General features: G+C 51.3%; 8 protein-coding genes across 9 annotated transcripts; 4 read left to right on the plus strand and 4 right to left on the minus strand.

Moving 5' to 3' along the window:
• Nucleotides 1-110: 110 nt before the first annotated feature.
• H257_16201 (hypothetical protein) lies at nucleotides 111-3,857 on the plus strand. The gene is made up of 14 exons (XM_009844557.1): nucleotides 111-198; nucleotides 243-379; nucleotides 420-936; nucleotides 1,017-1,094; nucleotides 1,149-1,405; nucleotides 1,467-1,659; nucleotides 1,733-2,055; nucleotides 2,101-2,187; nucleotides 2,261-2,368; nucleotides 2,533-2,715; nucleotides 2,769-2,856; nucleotides 2,922-3,141; nucleotides 3,185-3,506; nucleotides 3,556-3,857. The coding sequence occupies exons 1-14, from the start codon at nucleotides 159-161 to the stop codon at nucleotides 3,829-3,831; spliced, it is 2,829 nt and encodes a 942-aa protein (XP_009842859.1). The 5' UTR covers nucleotides 111-158; the 3' UTR covers nucleotides 3,832-3,857.
• Nucleotides 3,858-4,068: 211 nt separating this feature from the next.
• H257_16202 (hypothetical protein) lies at nucleotides 4,069-4,427 on the plus strand (the record flags this gene model as incomplete). Its single annotated transcript, XM_009844558.1, has 2 exons — nucleotides 4,069-4,112; nucleotides 4,178-4,427. 2 exons carry the CDS (start codon nucleotides 4,069-4,071, stop codon nucleotides 4,425-4,427), a joined length of 294 nt encoding a protein of 97 aa, XP_009842860.1.
• On the minus strand, nucleotides 4,207-5,888 carry H257_16203 (imidazolonepropionase). Its single transcript, XM_009844559.1, has 2 exons — nucleotides 5,160-5,888; nucleotides 4,207-5,092 (listed from the first exon to the last, which is right to left on the minus strand). Exons 1-2 carry the CDS (start codon nucleotides 5,858-5,860, stop codon nucleotides 4,489-4,491), a joined length of 1,305 nt encoding a protein of 434 aa, XP_009842861.1. The 5' UTR covers nucleotides 5,861-5,888; the 3' UTR covers nucleotides 4,207-4,488.
• Nucleotides 5,889-6,025: 137 nt separating this feature from the next.
• On the minus strand, nucleotides 6,026-7,752 carry H257_16204 (hypothetical protein). The gene has a single exon (XM_009844560.1). It carries the CDS (start codon nucleotides 7,628-7,630, stop codon nucleotides 6,128-6,130), a length of 1,503 nt encoding a protein of 500 aa, XP_009842862.1. The 5' UTR covers nucleotides 7,631-7,752; the 3' UTR covers nucleotides 6,026-6,127.
• A 190-nt stretch (nucleotides 7,753-7,942) lies between these two features.
• H257_16205 (hypothetical protein) lies at nucleotides 7,943-9,355 on the plus strand. Its single transcript, XM_009844561.1, has 4 exons — nucleotides 7,943-8,640; nucleotides 8,713-8,824; nucleotides 8,878-8,939; nucleotides 8,992-9,355. The coding sequence occupies exons 1-4, from the start codon at nucleotides 8,008-8,010 to the stop codon at nucleotides 9,178-9,180; spliced, it is 996 nt and encodes a 331-aa protein (XP_009842863.1). The 5' UTR covers nucleotides 7,943-8,007; the 3' UTR covers nucleotides 9,181-9,355.
• H257_16206 lies at nucleotides 9,283-11,436 on the minus strand. Of its 2 annotated transcripts, XM_009844563.1 has the most exons (8): nucleotides 11,321-11,436; nucleotides 11,230-11,270; nucleotides 10,887-11,174; nucleotides 10,606-10,820; nucleotides 10,229-10,556; nucleotides 9,679-10,164; nucleotides 9,542-9,627; nucleotides 9,283-9,464 (listed from the first exon to the last, which is right to left on the minus strand). In XM_009844563.1, the coding sequence occupies exons 1-8, from the start codon at nucleotides 11,397-11,399 to the stop codon at nucleotides 9,329-9,331; spliced, it is 1,659 nt and encodes a 552-aa protein (XP_009842865.1). In that variant the 5' UTR covers nucleotides 11,400-11,436; the 3' UTR covers nucleotides 9,283-9,328. The 2 variants fall into 2 exon arrangements, with proteins under 2 accessions (XP_009842865.1, XP_009842864.1); XM_009844562.1 differs by having other exon boundaries at nucleotides 9,283-9,627; nucleotides 11,321-11,399.
• A 1,644-nt stretch (nucleotides 11,437-13,080) lies between these two features.
• Nucleotides 13,081-16,655, minus strand: H257_16207 (hypothetical protein). Its single transcript, XM_009844564.1, has 10 exons — nucleotides 16,186-16,655; nucleotides 15,859-16,140; nucleotides 15,681-15,812; nucleotides 15,017-15,520; nucleotides 14,544-14,737; nucleotides 13,996-14,173; nucleotides 13,679-13,929; nucleotides 13,427-13,626; nucleotides 13,256-13,322; nucleotides 13,081-13,204 (listed from the first exon to the last, which is right to left on the minus strand). The coding sequence occupies exons 1-10, from the start codon at nucleotides 16,624-16,626 to the stop codon at nucleotides 13,126-13,128; spliced, it is 2,328 nt and encodes a 775-aa protein (XP_009842866.1). The 5' UTR covers nucleotides 16,627-16,655; the 3' UTR covers nucleotides 13,081-13,125.
• Nucleotides 16,656-16,761: 106 nt separating this feature from the next.
• On the plus strand, nucleotides 16,762-19,389 carry H257_16208 (hypothetical protein). The gene is made up of 10 exons (XM_009844565.1): nucleotides 16,762-16,870; nucleotides 16,923-17,015; nucleotides 17,069-17,252; nucleotides 17,300-17,435; nucleotides 17,506-17,728; nucleotides 17,825-18,016; nucleotides 18,369-18,535; nucleotides 18,592-18,880; nucleotides 18,933-19,155; nucleotides 19,224-19,389. Exons 1-10 carry the CDS (start codon nucleotides 16,772-16,774, stop codon nucleotides 19,343-19,345), a joined length of 1,728 nt encoding a protein of 575 aa, XP_009842867.1. The 5' UTR covers nucleotides 16,762-16,771; the 3' UTR covers nucleotides 19,346-19,389.
• Nucleotides 19,390-19,399: the final 10 nt, after the last annotated feature.

The following is a 19,399-nucleotide window of genomic DNA, read 5'->3' on the forward strand; positions in this document are numbered from 1 at the left end:
GACTGAGTGATTGTCAATCATTTCCAAGGCCATACAATCATTTCCAAGGCCATACAAATTTCTAGTGCAGAATTCGATACCGCCGGTATCTTTCGCCTTTTAACTGTAAACGACAAGGTTCAAAAGTCCCGTCGCATTTTTTCCGACAACGACGACGAATGGACGCCGAACTCCGCGCACTGTTTGAGCGCTTGGACAGTACGTCTAGCTCAAACCAACGGGACCATAACAGGCTACTGTAGAAAACCACGATGGGTTCTTGTGTGTGGACGATCTTTCCAAGGCCACACGAAGACTTCCACTCATGGCGGCGTGGCAGTTAGTTGCTGAGATGGACAAGACAGGCGATGGCTTTGTGTTCTTATCAGAGTTCCTTGCGGTATGCCCTTGTCAAGGAGAGTAAACTCATATGTTCGTAGACCATGCCTCGCCTGTTGACCACTAATGACGACGACCCGTTCAGTTGGGCAGGCATTTGGAACTCACATCGAACCAGGGGCCACCATGACGACATGGACTCTACATCAGCGTCACTTCCTCCTCCGCTGAAGCGACCAGCGTCTCCATCACATTCAGTCCAAGTGGAAAAGAAAGCCAACGTGGGCATGGCACGAAAATCCGCGTCGAAACTGGGCATGTTTCTGACTCAAGTGCCTCCAAATGAAGTGCAAGTTCGCCTCTCTCAGTCGTTTGTGGCGGGCAAAGCGGAGTCGCCGGACGATACGGCGACGCTGATTGGTCAACCGCCCAACGAGGAGCCGTTCGAGTCCCCGAAACGGATGGCCCGGGAATGCATCAGTCCGCCAAGCGACATCCCCCACGAAAATCCCTTGGACCCTGAACAACTGAACCTGCCGTCGGACGAATTTCAAGTGGCCAGACCCCAGCCAGAATCGTTAGTCCAAGTCCATGGCATCCCCTCAGTCGACGCGTCAGGTACATCCGACCACCACATACTTCACACTCATGTGAAGTGGTTGCCAAGTTGACTGCAAACGGTGTCGTGTTTTGCATAGCCAACGCCTCGGCGGATTGTTCATCCCCCATCTCGCCCCCCGTCGATCCTTCCAGTACTACAACTACACTCCAACCCGGTACGTGTGCCATAGAGTAAATCCATCGTCAATTTACTCACTGCTTTCGAACAGGAGACAACACCATCGGCAGTGTCAAGGCGGCCATAGTGCTATGCCTCGACTCGATCAAACGAGCGTGTGCCACGTACGCGGACGACGACCTTTCAAACGCCCGCCAGTTGTTGGCCGCGTTAGCAGATGCCAAAGCCGCGATGGCCGTGCGTCACATCCCCCAGTTCTTGGGCGCCGCCGTGAAATCGTTCGACAAGGCGCGGCTGTCGATGGTGGCGGACGCTGAAAAGGCCTACAACTTTGTGTCCATTCAGCATGTGTGTGATTTCAATGGCTGACATGGCACGAAGAATCACTTGGATGCTACAAAAATTGTAGGTGGAGCAAGCGATGAAGATTCGAGCGTTCCGCAAAACGGTGCTGCCGCAAGTGTTTCCAAACCCCCCAGACAACCCCAAGCAAGTGCTGGCTGACCTGTTTCCAGACATTGTCGCAGATACCATCGACCAAATGTTTGACGCGTGTGCGAACGACCTGCACAGTTGCTTTGAAGTGCTCTGCGGACTGTCTGGTACTAACTACTACTGACATATATATATATATATATATATATATATATATATATCTTAAGACATTTTTACTAGACTACTCGACGCTGGACACGTCACTGTCACCGAAAGCGTCGTACCTTCGCCGACAACGTGGGAAACTGCCGTCGACTGGTCCAGAGGGCGACCTTAAGCCCGACGACGACTTGCATGCGCCGCTGTTTGAGGTCAAAGGCTACCAGAAGCCAAAGAAACTGAACCGGTCGATGGTGTCGTCCGAGCCAGTTGCTGCGTCCAGAGGATTGGATGATTGCCAGTTCTTTAGCATGCCACCGCCACTCGACGACGGGACGGACACGTGGCCGCCCCTGACGCCCGGCGAGGCCACCGAGGCCTTTGCTGCGTTTGAGACTGCGCAGGTAACACCTAAATAGTCGCGATCATTCTAACCGGATGATCCGTAGAACATGCCTGAAATCCTCTTGGCGTGGCAAAAATTCAACGTTAATCGGTCTACGGTCCATCACACGAACGTGTATTCGCATTTGAAGGTGAAAAAAAAACCCATACTAGTACAACAGTCGTACAAATATATATATATATATATAGTCCTAACGTTTGTAGAGCCATTTGCTGCCATCGCTTTCGTTTCTCCACGTGCGTATCTTTGACATTCTCGACGAAAAGCGACAAGAAACGCCTTTTTATGCCCAACACCCCGCACGATCTAGAGTACGTTGACCGTATTTCAATCAGTCGTTCATTTGGGTTCCTTTAGAACTTGTCCTTGGTAATGTAGTTTAGTTATTTATCGGTCGTGGTGTACTAGTACTATATATTTCAATCAATTTGACTTATATTTATTGAGAATGATGTTTCGAATTGTGGTTTTGTAGCGTGTGCTGATTGTCGGAGGGGGACCAGTGGGCTTGCGGACTGCGATTGAAGTGGCGCTTCTGGGCGGAGATGCCATTGTCGTTGAAAAGCGAGCGAATTTCAATCGTGAAAATATTTTGCATCTCTTTCCATGGGTGGTCCACGACCTCACCAAGCTTGGCGCCAAGGTCTTTTATCGTCGGGTACCAATATATATGACTTCGAATTCATATGATACTAAAGGTTGCTAGTGTAGTTTTGCATGTCGTCGTCACATTTGCATATTGGGACTCGTCAATTGCAATGCATTTTGCTCAAAGTGGCGTTGATGGTAGGGGTCACAGGTAAGATTGCACAGCTAGTTAGGTTGTTTTTCTTCCCTAGTCATGAGCTGACGAATATGGGGTAGTGTTTGACCAGACATCGTTCGAAGCGATCGACGAGGACGGCGACGGATACGTGATCCGCACGAACCCCCCGCTTCCGGACCCGTGCCGGCGCGTGAGTGCGCTGGTGGGGGCCGGCGGCAACCGCGACACGATCGGGCACTTGGTCGATATTGGGCGCAAGTCATTTTCCCCGAGTCCGGCTGTGGGGGCCGTGGTGATCTTTCCCAATCGACGCACCAAGTACCCACACCAACTCGTATGACAACCACTCATTCAGTTGTAGGGCCGAGGTGACACTTCGCCAGTTTTCATGGGCCAAGCAGTACAACCAGGACATGTTTGCCGCACTCAAGGCGGACCTTGGCGTGGATGTGGAGAACGTCGTGTACTACAGAGACGAAGTGCACTACGTTGTCATGACGCCCAAAAAGGCCAGTTTGATTGACGCGGGGGTGCTGGAGACCAAGGAACTGGACTCGGTCAACAGCGACGCCCTGCAGCTGTACGTGCGAAAGGTGCTCGCGTTTCTGCAAATTCCCGCACCCGACGACGATCAGCTGGACGCGCAACTGTTTGACTTTAGCCAGACCCGTCGCGCCGAAAAGGTCCGTCTTCCCACGGTTGAGAGTTGTCGTTATTGTTGGAAATGTGTAGGCGGCAGTGGTGCTGCATCATCACGCCAAGAGCAAACTGTTGGTGGCGCTCGTGGGCGATGCGCTGCTTGAGCCATTTTGGCCCCAGGGACTGGGAATCAACCGGGGGTTCCTCAGCGCCCTCGACACGGCGTTTGCCGTCGCGCGACTGGACAAAGCAGACGACCAGACGCTCCTGGCAGACCACGACAAGCATTACAAAGCGTGCACCGGGCTCCGACTTCGGGCAAACATCCGGAGCTTCAACGTCGACCCTGCCTCCCGATACAAAACATAACGATGAAATAGTCTTTTATTATACTATTAGTACTATAGTACATTTGTGGATAGGTTGTCCAGGTTATCCCATGATCTATCTATCTGTACGTAGACGCCTGGTGTTCCTAGTAAGTACTACTAGTAATTAGTACTAGTTTAGCTATCACTGGCACACCCATTCGTCATGGGCTTTGGTCTCTGTCTGGTACTCCGTATTACTACTGTACAGTACCATCCCCGTCGAGTTTGCAGCATCATGACGTGGCAGTTCCAAATGTGTCCATTTCACAAAAGTGAAAAGTACCCACATCCGGATATTATCTGTCTTGACGTTGGATTAGTCAACTGATGAAACGGCTGATCAGGTACAGATACACCACCAATGCATTGGTCACTTGGCTACGTTCCTCCATGACAGACACACTCCCCCCGTCCGTCCTCGGCGCTCCACCGCGGACGCCTCCATTGCTCACGCGCCAACAAGCCACAGATACGTCGCTACCGGCGGAATGGTTTCGATGGCTGCCGCCTTCTTGGCAGCAGCATCATCGGCACTTTATCATGCTTCCCGAGGCCACCAAGATGCAACGACCGAGTGGCGGCAGTAGACCATGAATGTGTACTCCCACTCAATCCTATCTTAATCCTACTACGCCTTGATTTTATGACAGTTGTATTAAGCCAGCAATTGGCCATTGGACACAACGAACCGGCCGTTCTTGACCACGTGTTGGATGGGCGGGTCGGCCATTTCGTAGATCAAATGCTCCCACTGCGGGGCATCGAGCACGAGCAGATCGGCGTGCTTGCCGACTTCGATGCTGCCGTGGGTGTCTGCGCGGTCGACGGACGCGGCGGCGTTGATGGTGGCGCCCACGAGTGCCTCCTTCATCGTCATCTTCATGAGGCAGCACGCCATGTGCATGGTGAGCGGCATCGACAGGCAGTGCGCGTTCGGGTTGTAGTCGGAGCCCAGCGCCACCGCCACGTTGTTTTCGATGAGTTCGCGTGCGGGGGGGCTCGGGAGCTTCAAAATGTACATGGTCGTGGGCAGCAGCACCGCGAAGGTGGCGGCGTCGGCCATCGCTTGGATGTTGGCCGAGTCCAGCATCTCCAGATGGGACGCCGCGTGAGCCTGGAGGCAGTTGCACAACTTGCCCGAGTCCATCGGGTTGAGTTCGTCGCCGTGGAAGTTGATTTTGAGCCCCGCGTCCTTGCCCGCTTGCAGGATCGTCTTGGTGTCGTCGTACTCGAACACTCCCTTCTCGCAAAACACGTCGCTACAGCATATTCACATGAGCTTCACCACAGCCATCATAATCTTCAAATGTTGGAGGGGAAGCGTACATGAAGGTGGGGTTGATTTCACCGGCGGCTTGCGCGCGGAGGAGCGCGGGGATTTGGTTCTGGACAATGTCCAGCGTGGCTTCGGCAGCGGTCATGCCGTCGGGCACGGAATGGCCGCCGAGGTATGTGGCCACCAAGTCGATCGGATGGGACTTCGATGCGGTTTCCAACACCCGCAGCATTTTCAGCTCCGTGTCCGTGTCCAGGCCGTAGCCGCTCTTGGCTTCCACGACGGTGGTACCGCACTTGAGCATGCGATCCAAACGCTTCTTAAGAAGCCCGAACAACTCCGCTTCCGACGACGCCCGAGTCGACCGCACCGTGCTGTTGATGCCGCCACCCATGGCGTGAACCTCCATGTACGTGGCGCCGGCCAGCTTGAGCGCGAACTCGTCCACGCGGCTGCCGCTCCACACGGGATGCGTATGGCCATCCACAAGACCAGGAAGGATGCACAGACCCGACGCGTCGAAGTCCCGTTCAAACGTCACGGGCTGCGGTTGTGCTTGTACCCACGCGTCAACTTGGGCGGTGGTGCCGACGACGGCAAACTTGCCATGCGCATCCACGACCAGCGCTCCGTCCTCAATGATCGCGACATTGCCTTGTTCCGCGCCACGCTTGGCTCGTTCGTTGTTGCTGCACACTTGCACCAGTTGCTTGGCGTTGCGGACGCGGAGGCGGTACGAGGATGCTGTCATGATGGTCGAACTCAAATGTGGAATACTTGACGTATGGTATTATTCACGTGAGTTGTCGCTTGAACTTCATGTATTAAACGTCATTGTTTAAACGGGTTATACTCCCAAAGTTGGTATGAAAACAGGACATTAAACCTTCAATAACGATAGGTTTAACTCTTCAACTTTACGCAAAACAAACAGTACCGTTCAAGTACATTTGATATTTCTTACATCAAACATACCGGGTATGCAAGTTACTGTATATTTGTCGACGATATTGATATATTAATAGCGCTTGGGGGCCGTGAATTCCTTGGTCCATTTGACCATGTCGATGGGGTGGGTCTCGGGGGTCGCGTCCGGATTCTCCTCCCACACTTTGATCGTTTTGTCAGCTTCGGCGGTGATGAGGCGCAGGCCGGTCATGTCGAACGTCGACGCGTAGATGCCGGCTTCGCTGTCCAGGGACCCAGGCTGGACGATGGTTTCTTCTTGGTGGAAGCAGTACCCAGTCGAGTAGTCCCAGAAGCGCATGGATCCGTTGTCAGCACTCGACACCAACACATTGTCTTGGTTCACCGACACGGCATTCACAATCGCGTTGTGGCCCGAAAAGTTGCGCAGAAACTTGCCGTCCTTGAGCTGCCATTTCTTCAAATTGTCGGCCGCCCCGGTCAAGAACGTGTGGTCTGTACGCGACGCCACCATGGCCCGCACGCCCTTTTTGTGGTTGGTCAATGTCGTCATCACCTTGCCGGCGGCGAGGTCCCACAGCTTGACCGTGCTATCCGCGGCGCCCGTGACCACCTGGGGGTTGGTGCCCTGGGTCTCGATGGCCCATACGCTGCCTTGGTGCCCCGACAGCACGTGCACCTGCTGCTTGGTCCGCATATCCCACACCCGAGCCACGGCATCGCGTCCACCCGTGATGAGCACGTCCAGCGTCGGATGCAGCTTCAAGCTGAACACACCGCTCAAATGCCCGTGGTAGCTGCGGATCACCTTGTTGTACTCCAAGTCCCAGCACAGCACCTTCTTGTCCTCCGACGCGGAAAACATGTACGGGTGCCGGTCACTTACAGCCAGGCCGCGGATGGCGTTGATGTGCCCCGTCAGCGTCAACTTAAGCTGGCCGCTCGCCAGGTCCCATACCTTGATGGTGCGGTCGGCCGATCCCGTGACGAACCATTGGTTCGTAGGATCCACGGCGATGGAGCGCACCCAACCCAAATGCCCGGCAATCACGCGCTTGAGCTTCCACGGCGCGTGCCACGTCGGTTTCGGCACCTCGGCGGCTTGGCGGCGACGGACCAACGCTGACGCGGCGCTGAATTGGGCCTTGAATGTGGTTTCCTTCTTGTATTCGACCAAGGCTTGTTGACTTGTGTTGGAAGCTGCAGCGGCAGCTTCCTGTTGCTTGGAGAATTGGGCCACGGCGTTCTCCACAGCACTTGGCAACGTGTCCACTGGTTCGGCTGTGGCATGCCCTTCCACGACACCATCCTCGTCGTCCTCTGCTGCCGGTGTATTATCCAAGGGACTGATCACAGGAACGGGTGCCACGGTGTCCAACTTGGATTTCTTCAACTGGCTCGGTTGGATGTCGGGAAGATCAGCATATCGTGCGCGGAATTTCACCTGGATGTGCGTCTTTTGGCTGTCTTCGTGAGTCTCAAAGCTCGGCGGCTCCCCCGCGAATAGTTCCCTTGATCGATGCACGCTCCATGTGATCTTTTCGCGAGCAATCGCGTCGTCCACCGCGCTTGTGAGGGCAAGTTCCGTTGACATGAGCTCGCGCTTGGCCACCCACAAATTTCACGGAATCACTTTACGTATAGTGTTTCTAGCGGAATATCCCACCATAGTTGCACTGGTGATAAATTTCAGTGATTTTATTTAAAAGATTGGGAATATCTGGGTCAGAATTACCCAATTTGGGTTGGATTCTGTAGCAAATTTGGCCATTATTTGGCAATTACTCGCTAGGTTTCACTCAAATGCGAGAATCCATGAAATAAACAATTCCCAGGGGTTCCCAAGAGCCTTGGATGGACCTACACTTTTTGCATCTTGGATATTGTATGCCATAACCAATCGCAAGGTAAAAGTTCCACATACGAAGCAAAGACACAACAAGCAAAGCACAACAAGACCGAGAGAGCGGCATGGTTGACTCGCGCACAGTGGGCCTCATTGTGGCCGCAGCCGTAGTGGTCTTCGTGATCGTCACGGCATTGAAAGGCATTCGCATCATCAAGGAGAAGGAAGTGATGGTGATCGAGCGCTTTGGGCGGTTCAAGACCGTGTTGTCGCCGGGGTGTCACTTTATCATTCCGTTCGTGGACCAGCCGCGCGAACATACGCAAAAGTACGTTGTCAACGTGGCCGATCGCTTGACGTTGGTGGACAAACCCAAGATCTTGACCATCTCGACGCAGAACGAAGTTCTGGATTTCCCCAAGCAACCTGTGATCACGCGCGACAACGCCGCCATCTTCCTCGACGCCGTGCTGCAGTACTCGATCACCAGCCCCAAGACGTACATCTACACGGTCAAGAACCTCCCGCATCTGCTGAGCGTGCTGCTGCAAGCGCAGGTCCGCAACGTCGCGGGGTCGTTGGACGTGGATCAAATCATCGAAGACACCGCCCAGATGGACCGCGTGTCGGGCCTGATGGACGCCGCCGCCGTGCAGTACGGCGTGAAGATCGCCATGGTGAAGATCCAACGCGTGGACGCGGGTGCGTTGAGCCAAGTTCTGGCGAAGAAGAAGCAGGCCGATTTGAACAACAAGGAGGTACCTAGTCCCCTCCTCATATCATTTCAACGGCAATGCATTCGTCATACATCTTACGTGTAATATTTGTAGATTATCATCCAAGCCAAGGCCATGAAGCAAACGACAGTCATCAACTCGGAAGGGAACCGCGATCGCATGATCAAGGAGTCCGAGGGAGAAGCCCAGCAGACCCTTTCGCGTGGTACGTCGCGTCCCATCCTGTCGCCATTGACTTTGCCTGCAAACTGTATGTAGCACGTGGGGAAGCTCAGGCGATTGTGAATGCCGCCACCGCCGAAGCGCGCAGCATCAAGGAAGTACGTGCTAAGCTCAAATTTGGCTACGGAATATGTAACGGAACGATTGTAGATTTCCAAAGTCGTGTCCCGAAGTGGCGAGAACCCGTTGCGGTACCTCCTCGCGCTCAAGTACATTGACGTCATGTCGCAAGTTCTGTCGCTCAAGCAGACGGAAGTGCAGCTCATGCCGTTTGAAACCACGTTCCTCCAGACCATTCGTGGGCTTGGACTCAACACGGTCGCGCCCAGGGTGGTCTAACTTGTTCCGAGATCTGTTTTATATCGGCAACTTTGCCGCCATATATATGGTGGTAGCATATACTCCGGAGTAAACGCTTGGAAGTTGCAGTTTTTTCGATGTGTAAAACTATCGCAATATTTCTTTTCTGTTTTTTATTATATTATTATTACGGAAAGTCCCATTGCGACGCCCGCGTCAACGTGTTGACGTAGTACAGAAAGCCATCTTCAGTCACATATTCTTCCCACGGAGGCGGCAATATCCGCGCATCGTCGCCCGCTGAAATGCGCAAACTGTTTCGACTACATCGTTCATAGAATCATCATAGTAATAAATGGAGTATAGTTTGAACTACATAGGATGAGGATATGGTGTGTACCTGGGAACGCCTCCCAGGGTTTGGGTGCAGGTCGGCTCGTCTGTCACTTGTTTAGGGGGCGTTCGTAGGCAATTCTCGTCTTGTTCCTACGCAATGTTTCAAGTCAGCTACAATCATCATGTTGGCTGCATACGTACATGTCGAAACATGGACAGCATCGACTCGAGCGTTGACCGTTTCGCCTCTCGTTGCTGGTCTTGGGGGCTTGGGTTTGTATGGGGGTGAAATGTGCATTCTTTCAATGCATCTAACAACAGGCGTTGCTGCTTTTCGGCCACGAGTTGCTGCCGTCGTCGCTCCCAGTCCATGGCCTTTCGAAAGTACGTGTCGTTGGGTTGTGGTTTCACTGGACACTGTTCCTCGTCCTCGGTTCGATACGGGTTGGAAAACGTGCATTGGGCAATCTGGTGCTGCTGTTGGGCCTCGCGCTCTTGGGTCGCTTTGGCTTCCTTTTGCACTTTCCACTGCACTTGTTTGAGGTAAACCTGCTCGGCTTCCTTGAGGGGCATCGTTCGCACTGGCTGTTTGGGGGGGGGCGGGGGGGGACTGGTTGGTGCCTTCCGACCGCTCGTGTGGTGTTGACGTGCCAGCTTCAAGCTCGTGGCGCTGATTTTAGGGGTGTTCTAACCACAGAACAAAGACATTATCAGTATGTTGAATTGCGCGGCTCATATGTAAGATGATTACCCTGAGCATATCCAAGTCTCGTGCTTCTGCGGCGCGAATGTGTTTCAGTTTTTCCTGGTTCACGGTGGCTTCTTCGTGCAATCGAGTGCACAGCTGGGCTGTGTGCGCGTCCAGGGGGGTAGTGGGGGGCGGTCGTCGATGCGGCATAGCCGTGATGGAGGGCTGGGGAGGAGGTTCCTTTGCAGCGAGGTTGAAAAGCCGGGTGTGGACGTCGCCGTCGCGCTGGAGTCTGGCCGAATGGCACGACAGCGTGGGCTGAAACGGACAAGGGGGCTCTCGCCGCCTCGCCTTTTTCTTGGCCGAGATCGTCGCCCCATACCTCTGCAGCCTACTCAACGTTCAGCATTTCATCGTTCTCGAGATGACGCGAGATCTACCTGTCTTCGACCTTGATCGGTCGTGCGGCAGAATGCTTGGTGTAACTCGAACAGCGTTGGAGCATTTGGTTGGACTTGGCGCTGCACACTGGGACGGGCGTGACTTGCGCGAGCTCGTCTTGCACCGCTGCTATCCTCCGGGCTTCGACTTTGACCTGCTTGTCTCGCTCCCACGACCACAAGTGGTCTATTCGTCGCTCCATGCGCTTCGATTTCTACGTTGTCCCCAACCACCACACGTTGACACGATTGTTCTGTTTGGGGATGTTGATTGAACGTACGGGATTAATAGACGGGGTAAACGTCATTTGTACGTCTTCGACTGCCAGCACTTGCTCCTTGAGCGACTTTGCCGTCTGCTCGTGCTTGTGTGCCTGCAACTTGACGCGCTCGAGAAACGGCACTTTACCCTGCTGGCTCTGGGCCAAGATTCTCTCCGACGTTTTGCTCGGTTTGAACTTGAACTGACCGGCCGATTTTTCATGGGGACAGGGGTTGCATGCTACAGCTTCAGACGACGACACGTCCGCGCTCGACGCTGTATTATTGTCTTCCTTGTGGAGATAGCCCTGGATTTCAAATTTGTCTGCCGTTCGATAGTGTCCTTATGAAGATACACGTTACCTTAAGCACTTGCTTGAGTGCTTGGATCTCTTGGTATGTGTCTGCACAGTATCGATGGGGTCAACTCAGCTGTCGTACACGCTATAGTCACCTGTGAATTGTTTCTGGAGAAGTTGCTGCTTTGACGGCAGCAATGTGTTGTCCACAGAGTCCCCAGTCCCTTTGCCCATGCCCCCGCGACGACGTTCAATGCGTGGCACGGGGCGATGGCAAATGTAACTGTCGATGAAACGCTTCGGGTCGTGTCGGTTACAAGACCCCCGACCACAAGGTGAATAAAATAGTACTCACGTTATACGTGTATGGGCACGGTTCCGTGACACTTTTTGGGACCCAAATTGCTACTACGTAGTATTACTTGAAACTTCGTCACTGAACAAGAGGTCTAATAGACCTCTTGTTCAGTGACGAAGTTTCAAGTCAGAACGTGGTTAGTGATCATCCATCAAGGCATTGACTAAGTCGTGTATAAGTGCTCATTTATTTCATTATTATTTATGTTATTGAATCAATTCGTTGTCGATTGCCGAACTGATCATTTGAACGATCACAAAAAAAAAATATGATTTTGAAAACCACAAAACGGTAGCAGAACAAGAGGTCCATACTACTAGTAGTACGTATAAAAGACCTCTTGTTCACTTAGAGTACGGAACATTTGAATCATCAAAGGCCCACCAAAAGATGTACTTTTGGGGCTAGTATTTGCATCAGTTGATGTAGCTACTGTATAGGGACGAACGTTCTCCCTGGTGATGACACCACCGCGAAATTCTATTCTTGTTCGGTTCTAAAGAAACCTGTACCTCAACACACAAAACGTGCATTCTGCAATGGCTATTCCCCGGGTTCGAATCTCACTGAGACCAGTGGGGGAGTCATAGGCCTCCTCGACATGTTAGGAGTGAGCGTGGTAGACTTGGCTCATCTCATCCAACAAGAGGTCTATGCGTGAACTTCGTCGCCGACTTGTTGTTGGAGACGCGACACGATAGCAAAGGAGTCCATGAGTTTCTTCAAAAAAGTGATTGTGAGTTATCACTACGCGCTACTCCGAGTAGGTATTTGGTGTAGAGTCGCAGCAGATATTCACTTTCAGTTGTGTAGGATACTAGTATTGTCATGTAGGTTGTAAATGTGGAATAGCGTTGCCATATTGTTTTTGAATCGGTTTATTCTTCAATGACGCAGTCTTTGATCATTTGTTCAATCTCTTCGTCATTTACAACGTTAGTTCGATTTTAGCCAATCCTATCACATTTACTTATTTTAATTCTATATATATATTGATGTACAGTATTATTGGCAATCACTGATCAAGAAATTTGTAAGTGAACAAGAGGTCTATTGAATAACGTTCTTACCCGCGTTGGACGGTGTTTTTATTTCTATTGTCAACTCGAAGTTACGGATATAGAATACTATCCGGAGGGTTTGTTGCTACCTGGTATTTCACGCGAAAATAGAAATTCTGACAGTGAAGGACGTAATTTCTACATAATCCGGATAATGCCAAAATAACAACCGTAAAAACGAAGTTTGACTTTAACCTATGCTTTAGCAATAAGTTAGAATTTACCGTTGGAGATGCTCTTAGTGTTTCTTTAACAGAGGAGAATTAATATTGTTCGTTGAAACATAGTTGCAGGTGATTGGTTGAAAATTTCAGAGTGATTGTTTTCTACCAATCATACGAAGTTGTCACGGAACTACGGTTCTGTTCACTACCCGTAGTACGTACAGTAGTAGTTTTCAGAAATAGAAAGAGCCAATCAAAATCGATTTGCCTCTTTTGTTTCCTCTTTTTCTATTTTTGGTATACTGTGAGTTGCGTAACAAATCGCACAAATACAGCCCTTACTGTATTTGTTACTATTGTATATTAATACCTAGTTACTACAATAAATCTTGGACGAGGACTGGACGCTTAATCCCGCTTGTAAAGCCTTCGTTAAACTTGAACCGCACCGGCCAGCTAATCAAATATCAACATCAGTAGAGTGTCCAGTATAGATGATAGTAGTACCGTTTGGCGTTGGCATGGGATTGGGCTTCGCGTTTTCGTTTCTTGAGGCCAAATGGATTGGATGCATCTTCACACATGTCAACGATATATATATATATATATATATATATATATATATATATATTCACGTTCATCCAGTGTCGTAATATCCTGCCACCGACACATGCGTACCTGGCACAGCGACCGCGTCCTCTAGGTCAACGTCGACGATACCGACGTCTGGCGCTGCCACGTCATCGGGTAAACGACTTCCCTTGTCGGCTCGGCGCATGTTTTCTAGGTCTACTTCCCTCGCCATGGTTTGGCGGACGCCCAATGGCAATCGAACACGTGGCTCGAGTGCCTTGTACTGCACTAGTCTGTCCAGCGATCTACAAAGAGTTGCCACATCATTGAATCCACTTGTACACAGGGGAGACGTACGGCTCTAGCAGGTACTCGACAACCCCCCCTGGCATTTGAATCTGCTTGTACGACAGCTGCAGCGACGCCATGCGCGCAATGAGCTGGTCCATGGGCTGCTTGTCCTGCGAAGGCGTAAGCACGGGATTCAGCATCGCCACCACACTCGACACGACGTCCACCGCCAGCACGCGGCGCCCCAGCCGCAGCGCCACCCCCGACCCCACGAACGCGTCCATGATGCTTTGACTTGTTTCCACGTGTTTTCGATGCTACAAGAGGGTGCATACAATTCACAACCAACTACTCGAACGGGGTGGTTTCAAGTGTTTCGTTACGTCGTAGTGGGCCTTGGGGTACTCGATGCGGCGCCGACTGCTTGTACAGCACGCCCGGTACACGGCCACGGCCGCCATCGAGCAGTACGCCAAGAGCGCAAACTGCTGGTGGCTCTTCACCTTGGTGTCACACAAGTCGGCAAACTCCATCCACTCGAGGGCGTGGTTGATCTTTGTCCTAGCGATATTGTCAAGAGTTATATTCGAGTGTTTGGGTGCTTGCTCAATTGAATGAGTAGAATAACCAAATATCGAAGGCACACAATCGATATATTGACCAATCGAAACCCACAACAACGAATCAAGTAGCCAATCAAATGATCCACTCACATTCGACCAATGAAACATCGAAATAGTGTGAACGAAATTAGTGTGACACATTGGGGACGATACGTATATATAAAAGTCAAACAAGTCAAACAATCGATCGATAGATTTGGCAACAAATGAGCACAAAAGCCCCAGTTGGGGTAAACACGAAATATCAATTATATCAACAACACCAATGTACCCATCCGACAGTGAATATAATTAATACTAAGTCGTACAAGGTCGGGTCGTTGAACACTAGCGGCAGCAAGTTGTCGTGCAACCCGTGGAGAATGAGCTCATGGCTGCCGAACCGGTCGGCCGTGTCACATACTCGCATGCACGCGTTCGACTTGTCTTTTTGCTGCTCTTTCGACTCGAAGAACACTGTATCCCACACGTCAAACGCTCCCTTGGACACATCTTTTCGCCCCTACCCATAACCGACTTGAGCAACGTCGTCACACATTTCTGTATATACATGTAAGAAGCATACTATATTGTATGGAGAATGAATGAACATCGACACAACCAAATGTATTACACAAGAATCATCGGCAGAAGGTTTTAGCCAATCACATTGCAGGAAACCGTCAACAAAGGCAAATTAGTGTGTGACTTCAATTAGTGTGATACCAAAATACTCAGTACGAAGAATTGGCGATTTCAGAGCAAAAGTCTACCAAATGTTGGGTAAATGAAAGATAAATACCATCATCGAGTCGATCATGGACACTGTCAGCGCCGCCGACGTCCTGGCGCTAGCGAATTGGAGCGCGTTTAAGCAGAACCGCACGTCGTTGTCTGCGCGATCACACAGAGTGGACAGAAGCGAGTTGGATGCGCGGATGTTTTCTTGTTTGCAGATGAACTTCATGCGCTGCATGAGTTGCCTCGGGTCGGGCGTGTGCATGACAAAGATCTTGGCGAGTCTGCGCAGGGGCCGCAGCACCGGTGCAAACTGGTCGTTGCAGATGCAAATGATGGGTCGGATCACTGGATGCTGCCCTCCAGCCGCTTTCTTGTTGGAGGCGGCTGCATGTTGCTGCTTGGAAGGCTTTGTACGAGACGAATATGGCGCCGCAATCAACGCTTGGATCGCGGAGATGGCGCCCTTCCCGTCGGGTCCGCCCATGGCGCCGTCAATCTCGTCCAGAATGATGCAATTCGGCCGGTTGTTGCCAAAGATGGCTTGCATTTCCATGGCGTTGATGATCTGTACGTTGCCACCGTATCAATATAAAAATACTAGTAATATATTTTTAATATATATATATTTTCATCGTGTCAAAAAAATATTCTTATACTAGTAACATACTAATCAATACATGACGAGAATAAGGAGGGGTCTTTTTGCAATATTATTTTTTTAGTACCTTTTCCTTGAGCACCCCCGCCGACCGATCGTCGCTGGCGTTGATTTCCACGGGATTGTACCCGGCATGTCGAGCGGCGATGCTGGCTAATGTCGTCTTCCCAGCCCCCGGCGGTCCGCAGATGAGGATGATCTAGAGTACTTCTCTGTGACAGAGTTGTAGTTTTTTATGGGGTTACCTTGTGTTCAGGTCGAATATCAGCATTCGGCGGTTTCAATTGGTCGGGAAGGGCCTTGGAAGGTGCTTTGGATGATTTAGATGGAAACACGACGGGGTCCCACGATTTGAGCCACGTCAGCACTTCCCGGTTGGTTCGCTCGTCGCTCAGCAAGTCGATGAAGTGCCGAGGACTGTACTTGTTCAGCCACAGATCGGACTCTTTAACTGCCTCGACGGCATGTTCGCCGCCTTGGTTCTCTTCGCGCCTCCGATCGGCCTCCACCACGGCTTCGATCGCTCGCTACGCAATCGATCAGTATGATAGTGCCATTATATGGACGTATACCTGATTGATGCTCTCCAGGAGCGTCTTGATGGACGACCCGAGCTTCCATTGTACTGGTTTGTTGGTGGCGGCTTTCTCAAATGCAAACTCGTGCTCCTTCTTCTTAATGAACACACGCTCCCCAGACGCTAAAACGCAAGCAATGCTCGGAGTGTCGAGCGATGGACGGCGACTGATGTAGCGATCTTCATCTCTCACTTCTTTGACCAGGTTGTTAGGTTTATACTCGACGTCCACCTTCATTTCGAGCGGTTCGTCGGCGGCCACGACTACGACTGCAGGCACAGTCGCCGACGATGGGGCCGCCAGGACTGGAGCTGACTTGGGCGGAGGAGCGGCAGTAGGAGTAGACAGTTCCATCTCCATCGCATTCATCTCGTTCTCCGCCTCCAAATCGTTGCCGTACATAAGCTCCCATTCATCGTACTCTTCATCGTCCATGATGGCGGGCCGAAGGTTTGGAGTCGGCGCCAAAATTGCATTCCCGGATAAATCGGGTACACTTCCGGATACCTGTTGTTCCGGATAACCCCACGAATCAACCGGATAACTTTAGGATTCAAATTTCAAACGCATCTTGAGCTTGATGTCGGCGGCGGCGGCGGCACAACAGGAGCAGGACATCCAACGGAAATTGAGCTACAGCGCGGCGCTGCCGGTGTCCAAACCTGGAGATAAAGTTCAAGTACTTGTATTGAGGCCATGTCTCCTTGTGGCTGATGTATTCTGGTACATAGATCTACGTTCGCCTGCGGCCACCTGTGGGCGAGGAGGACGCCGACACCTTCCGCATTGTGTCCGACACTTGCCTCGTAGCTAAACCACCCAGGGTATGAGTGCGTGCGTGCACCTGGCATGTTGAGAGCATGAACGTTCTCAATAGACCAGCCGCGTGACAGAAGCCGTGAGCTCGTTTCACTTTTCCCAAGTGTTCAGGCCAGAAACCACACAGCGTGATCTGTTCGAGCAAACCACGTACGCCATCATTGAAGAAGCGTTAGAAGGCAAGAATGGGCTCGTGTTTGCCTATGGCGTGACCAACTCTGGGAAGACTTATACGATTTTGGGTACGTTTGTTTCGATATGTTGATATCACACTGATGAAATCCCCCAGGGACACCCGAACACCCCGGCATATTGCCAGAAACCTTCGTGACACTGTTCAAGAAAGCCGACAACTTCCGCATCACAGCTTCGTACGTGGAGATTTACAACGAAAAGGTGTACGACTTGCTCGCCACTGGTCAACGGTACAGTGCCGCCGCCCGTACCCATGTCCTGCAGCCGTGCACCGTCAATTCATTCGACCCTTCGTCGTAGCCGCGTGTTTCTGCAACTTCTAGAGAAAGATGGACGGGTGTACGTGAAGGACCTGGAGGAGCGACCGATCAAGTCATACGAAGAAGCCAAACTGATGCTCGAGACCGGCCAGAAGAATCGCCAGGTGGGCGAAACCAAGTGCAATTCCGACTCGAGCCGCAGCCATTGCGTGTTTTCCCTGCACTTGTACCACCAGGACGACCCCACGACGCTGTTCAGCAAGGTACGTACCTTTGTCTATTATACACCACGATCACCGAATCCAACTGCGACATGGTTCAACTTAAACTTTTAACTGATATACGGAAAACATGAACAGATTTCCATTGTGGATCTGGCGGGGTGCGAACGCGGCGCCAAGACGGGCGCGTCGGGTCTGCGGCTGCAGGAAGCCAGCAAAATCAACGGATCGCTCATGAACTTGAATCGGTGCCTGGAAACTTTGCGGTTCAACCAACTGCATCCAAAGTCGGAGCGTCCGGTGCCCTTTCGATCGTCCAAGCTCACGCGCGTATGTACATATATTGTCCTTTTACCCAATATTTGGATTTTTATTCGTTAAATCTATCAATCGATTCTTTGTATTGATTTTTGTATGTCAAGATCGTCACCCTAATTAAAGTCAAGCACTAGTTGGATGTTTCATTGGTCGAATGTGAGTGGATGATTTGATTGGCTACTTGATTCGTGTTGTGGTTTTTGATTGGTCGTATATATCGATGTGCTCATTCGATTGGGCAAACCCTCGAATATATCGAATATATCGACAATGGCCCAAAGAGGCTGGCTCTGTGTGACGACGACGTTGTGCACTTTGCACGATTCTATGTATGGAGTTTGTTATGAACGTGGGTCCCCCGTAGTTGTTTCAAGCGTCATTTGTAAGCAAACAAGCCGGCCGAATCATTATGATTGTGGCCGTGAACCCTTCCACAGACGAGTTTGACGAGACGCTGCGGACGTTGCAGTACAGTGCAATAGCGAAGGAAGTGGTCACGGCGCCATCGAAAACCACATTGCTGTCGAGACGGTTGTTTTAGCTCTATTATGGACGGAATTAACACTTAAAACACACATAATAACTAGACCCGTGCAAGTCAAGATGGAGTACGGTACGGATGGCCACAAGAAGCGAAAACACCCGAGTTTGCTGGTGTCGAAAGATGGAGCTACGAATGTAGTCGTCCCAGCAAAAGCCGACGGTCTGGCGACGATCAAGGAGCGCCCGTCGATTCGAAGCCGCAATTCCATCCAGCGTGTGCCCTCGACGAGGGAAAGCAGCGGCAAACCACTGGACAAGTCAACGACCACTACAGCAGGCCATCATCCACTAAATAGCCGAGCTAAAGCGCCGGGAGCCAAGAAACGATTCACGGTAGGATCGTCGAGAGATGATTCTTCGTAGGATGTGAACGATAGAGGCGTAGGAGCATGACGTGGCGCTGCTGCGAGATGAACTGGACCAGTTAAAAGACGATTTGCAAGCCAAGGACGCCGACTACGTCCAGCAAGAGATGCAGCTGAGACGGGATCTCGTGCATGAGCTCAACAAGCAACTGGACAGCATGAAGGCGTCGTACGAAGTTAAACTGGCAGATGTACGGGCGGAACTAGACGCGGCCAACGCCACGACCCTAAAGTTGACGCAAGGTATGGATATACTTTATATATCACTATACTTGTGGGAATGGTAATGTGAAGAGTGTGTGTGTGTGTAGAGAAGAGCCAGTTGGAGAGTTTGTGTGAGAAATTGCAAGAGCAAATCGACGAATGCGAAGATGAAATCCGACGCATCGAGGCGCGCCATGCCGACGAACTGCTGGATTTGCAAACGTTTTAACACAGATTATTTACCGTCGAAAATTAATATCGGTTGGTCACAACATAAAAGCCA

The sequence above is a fragment of the Aphanomyces astaci genome, assembly GCF_000520075.1.
Source record: "Aphanomyces astaci strain APO3 unplaced genomic scaffold supercont1.82, whole genome shotgun sequence".
Taxonomy (NCBI): Eukaryota; Oomycota; class Saprolegniomycetes; order Saprolegniales; family Verrucalvaceae; genus Aphanomyces; species Aphanomyces astaci.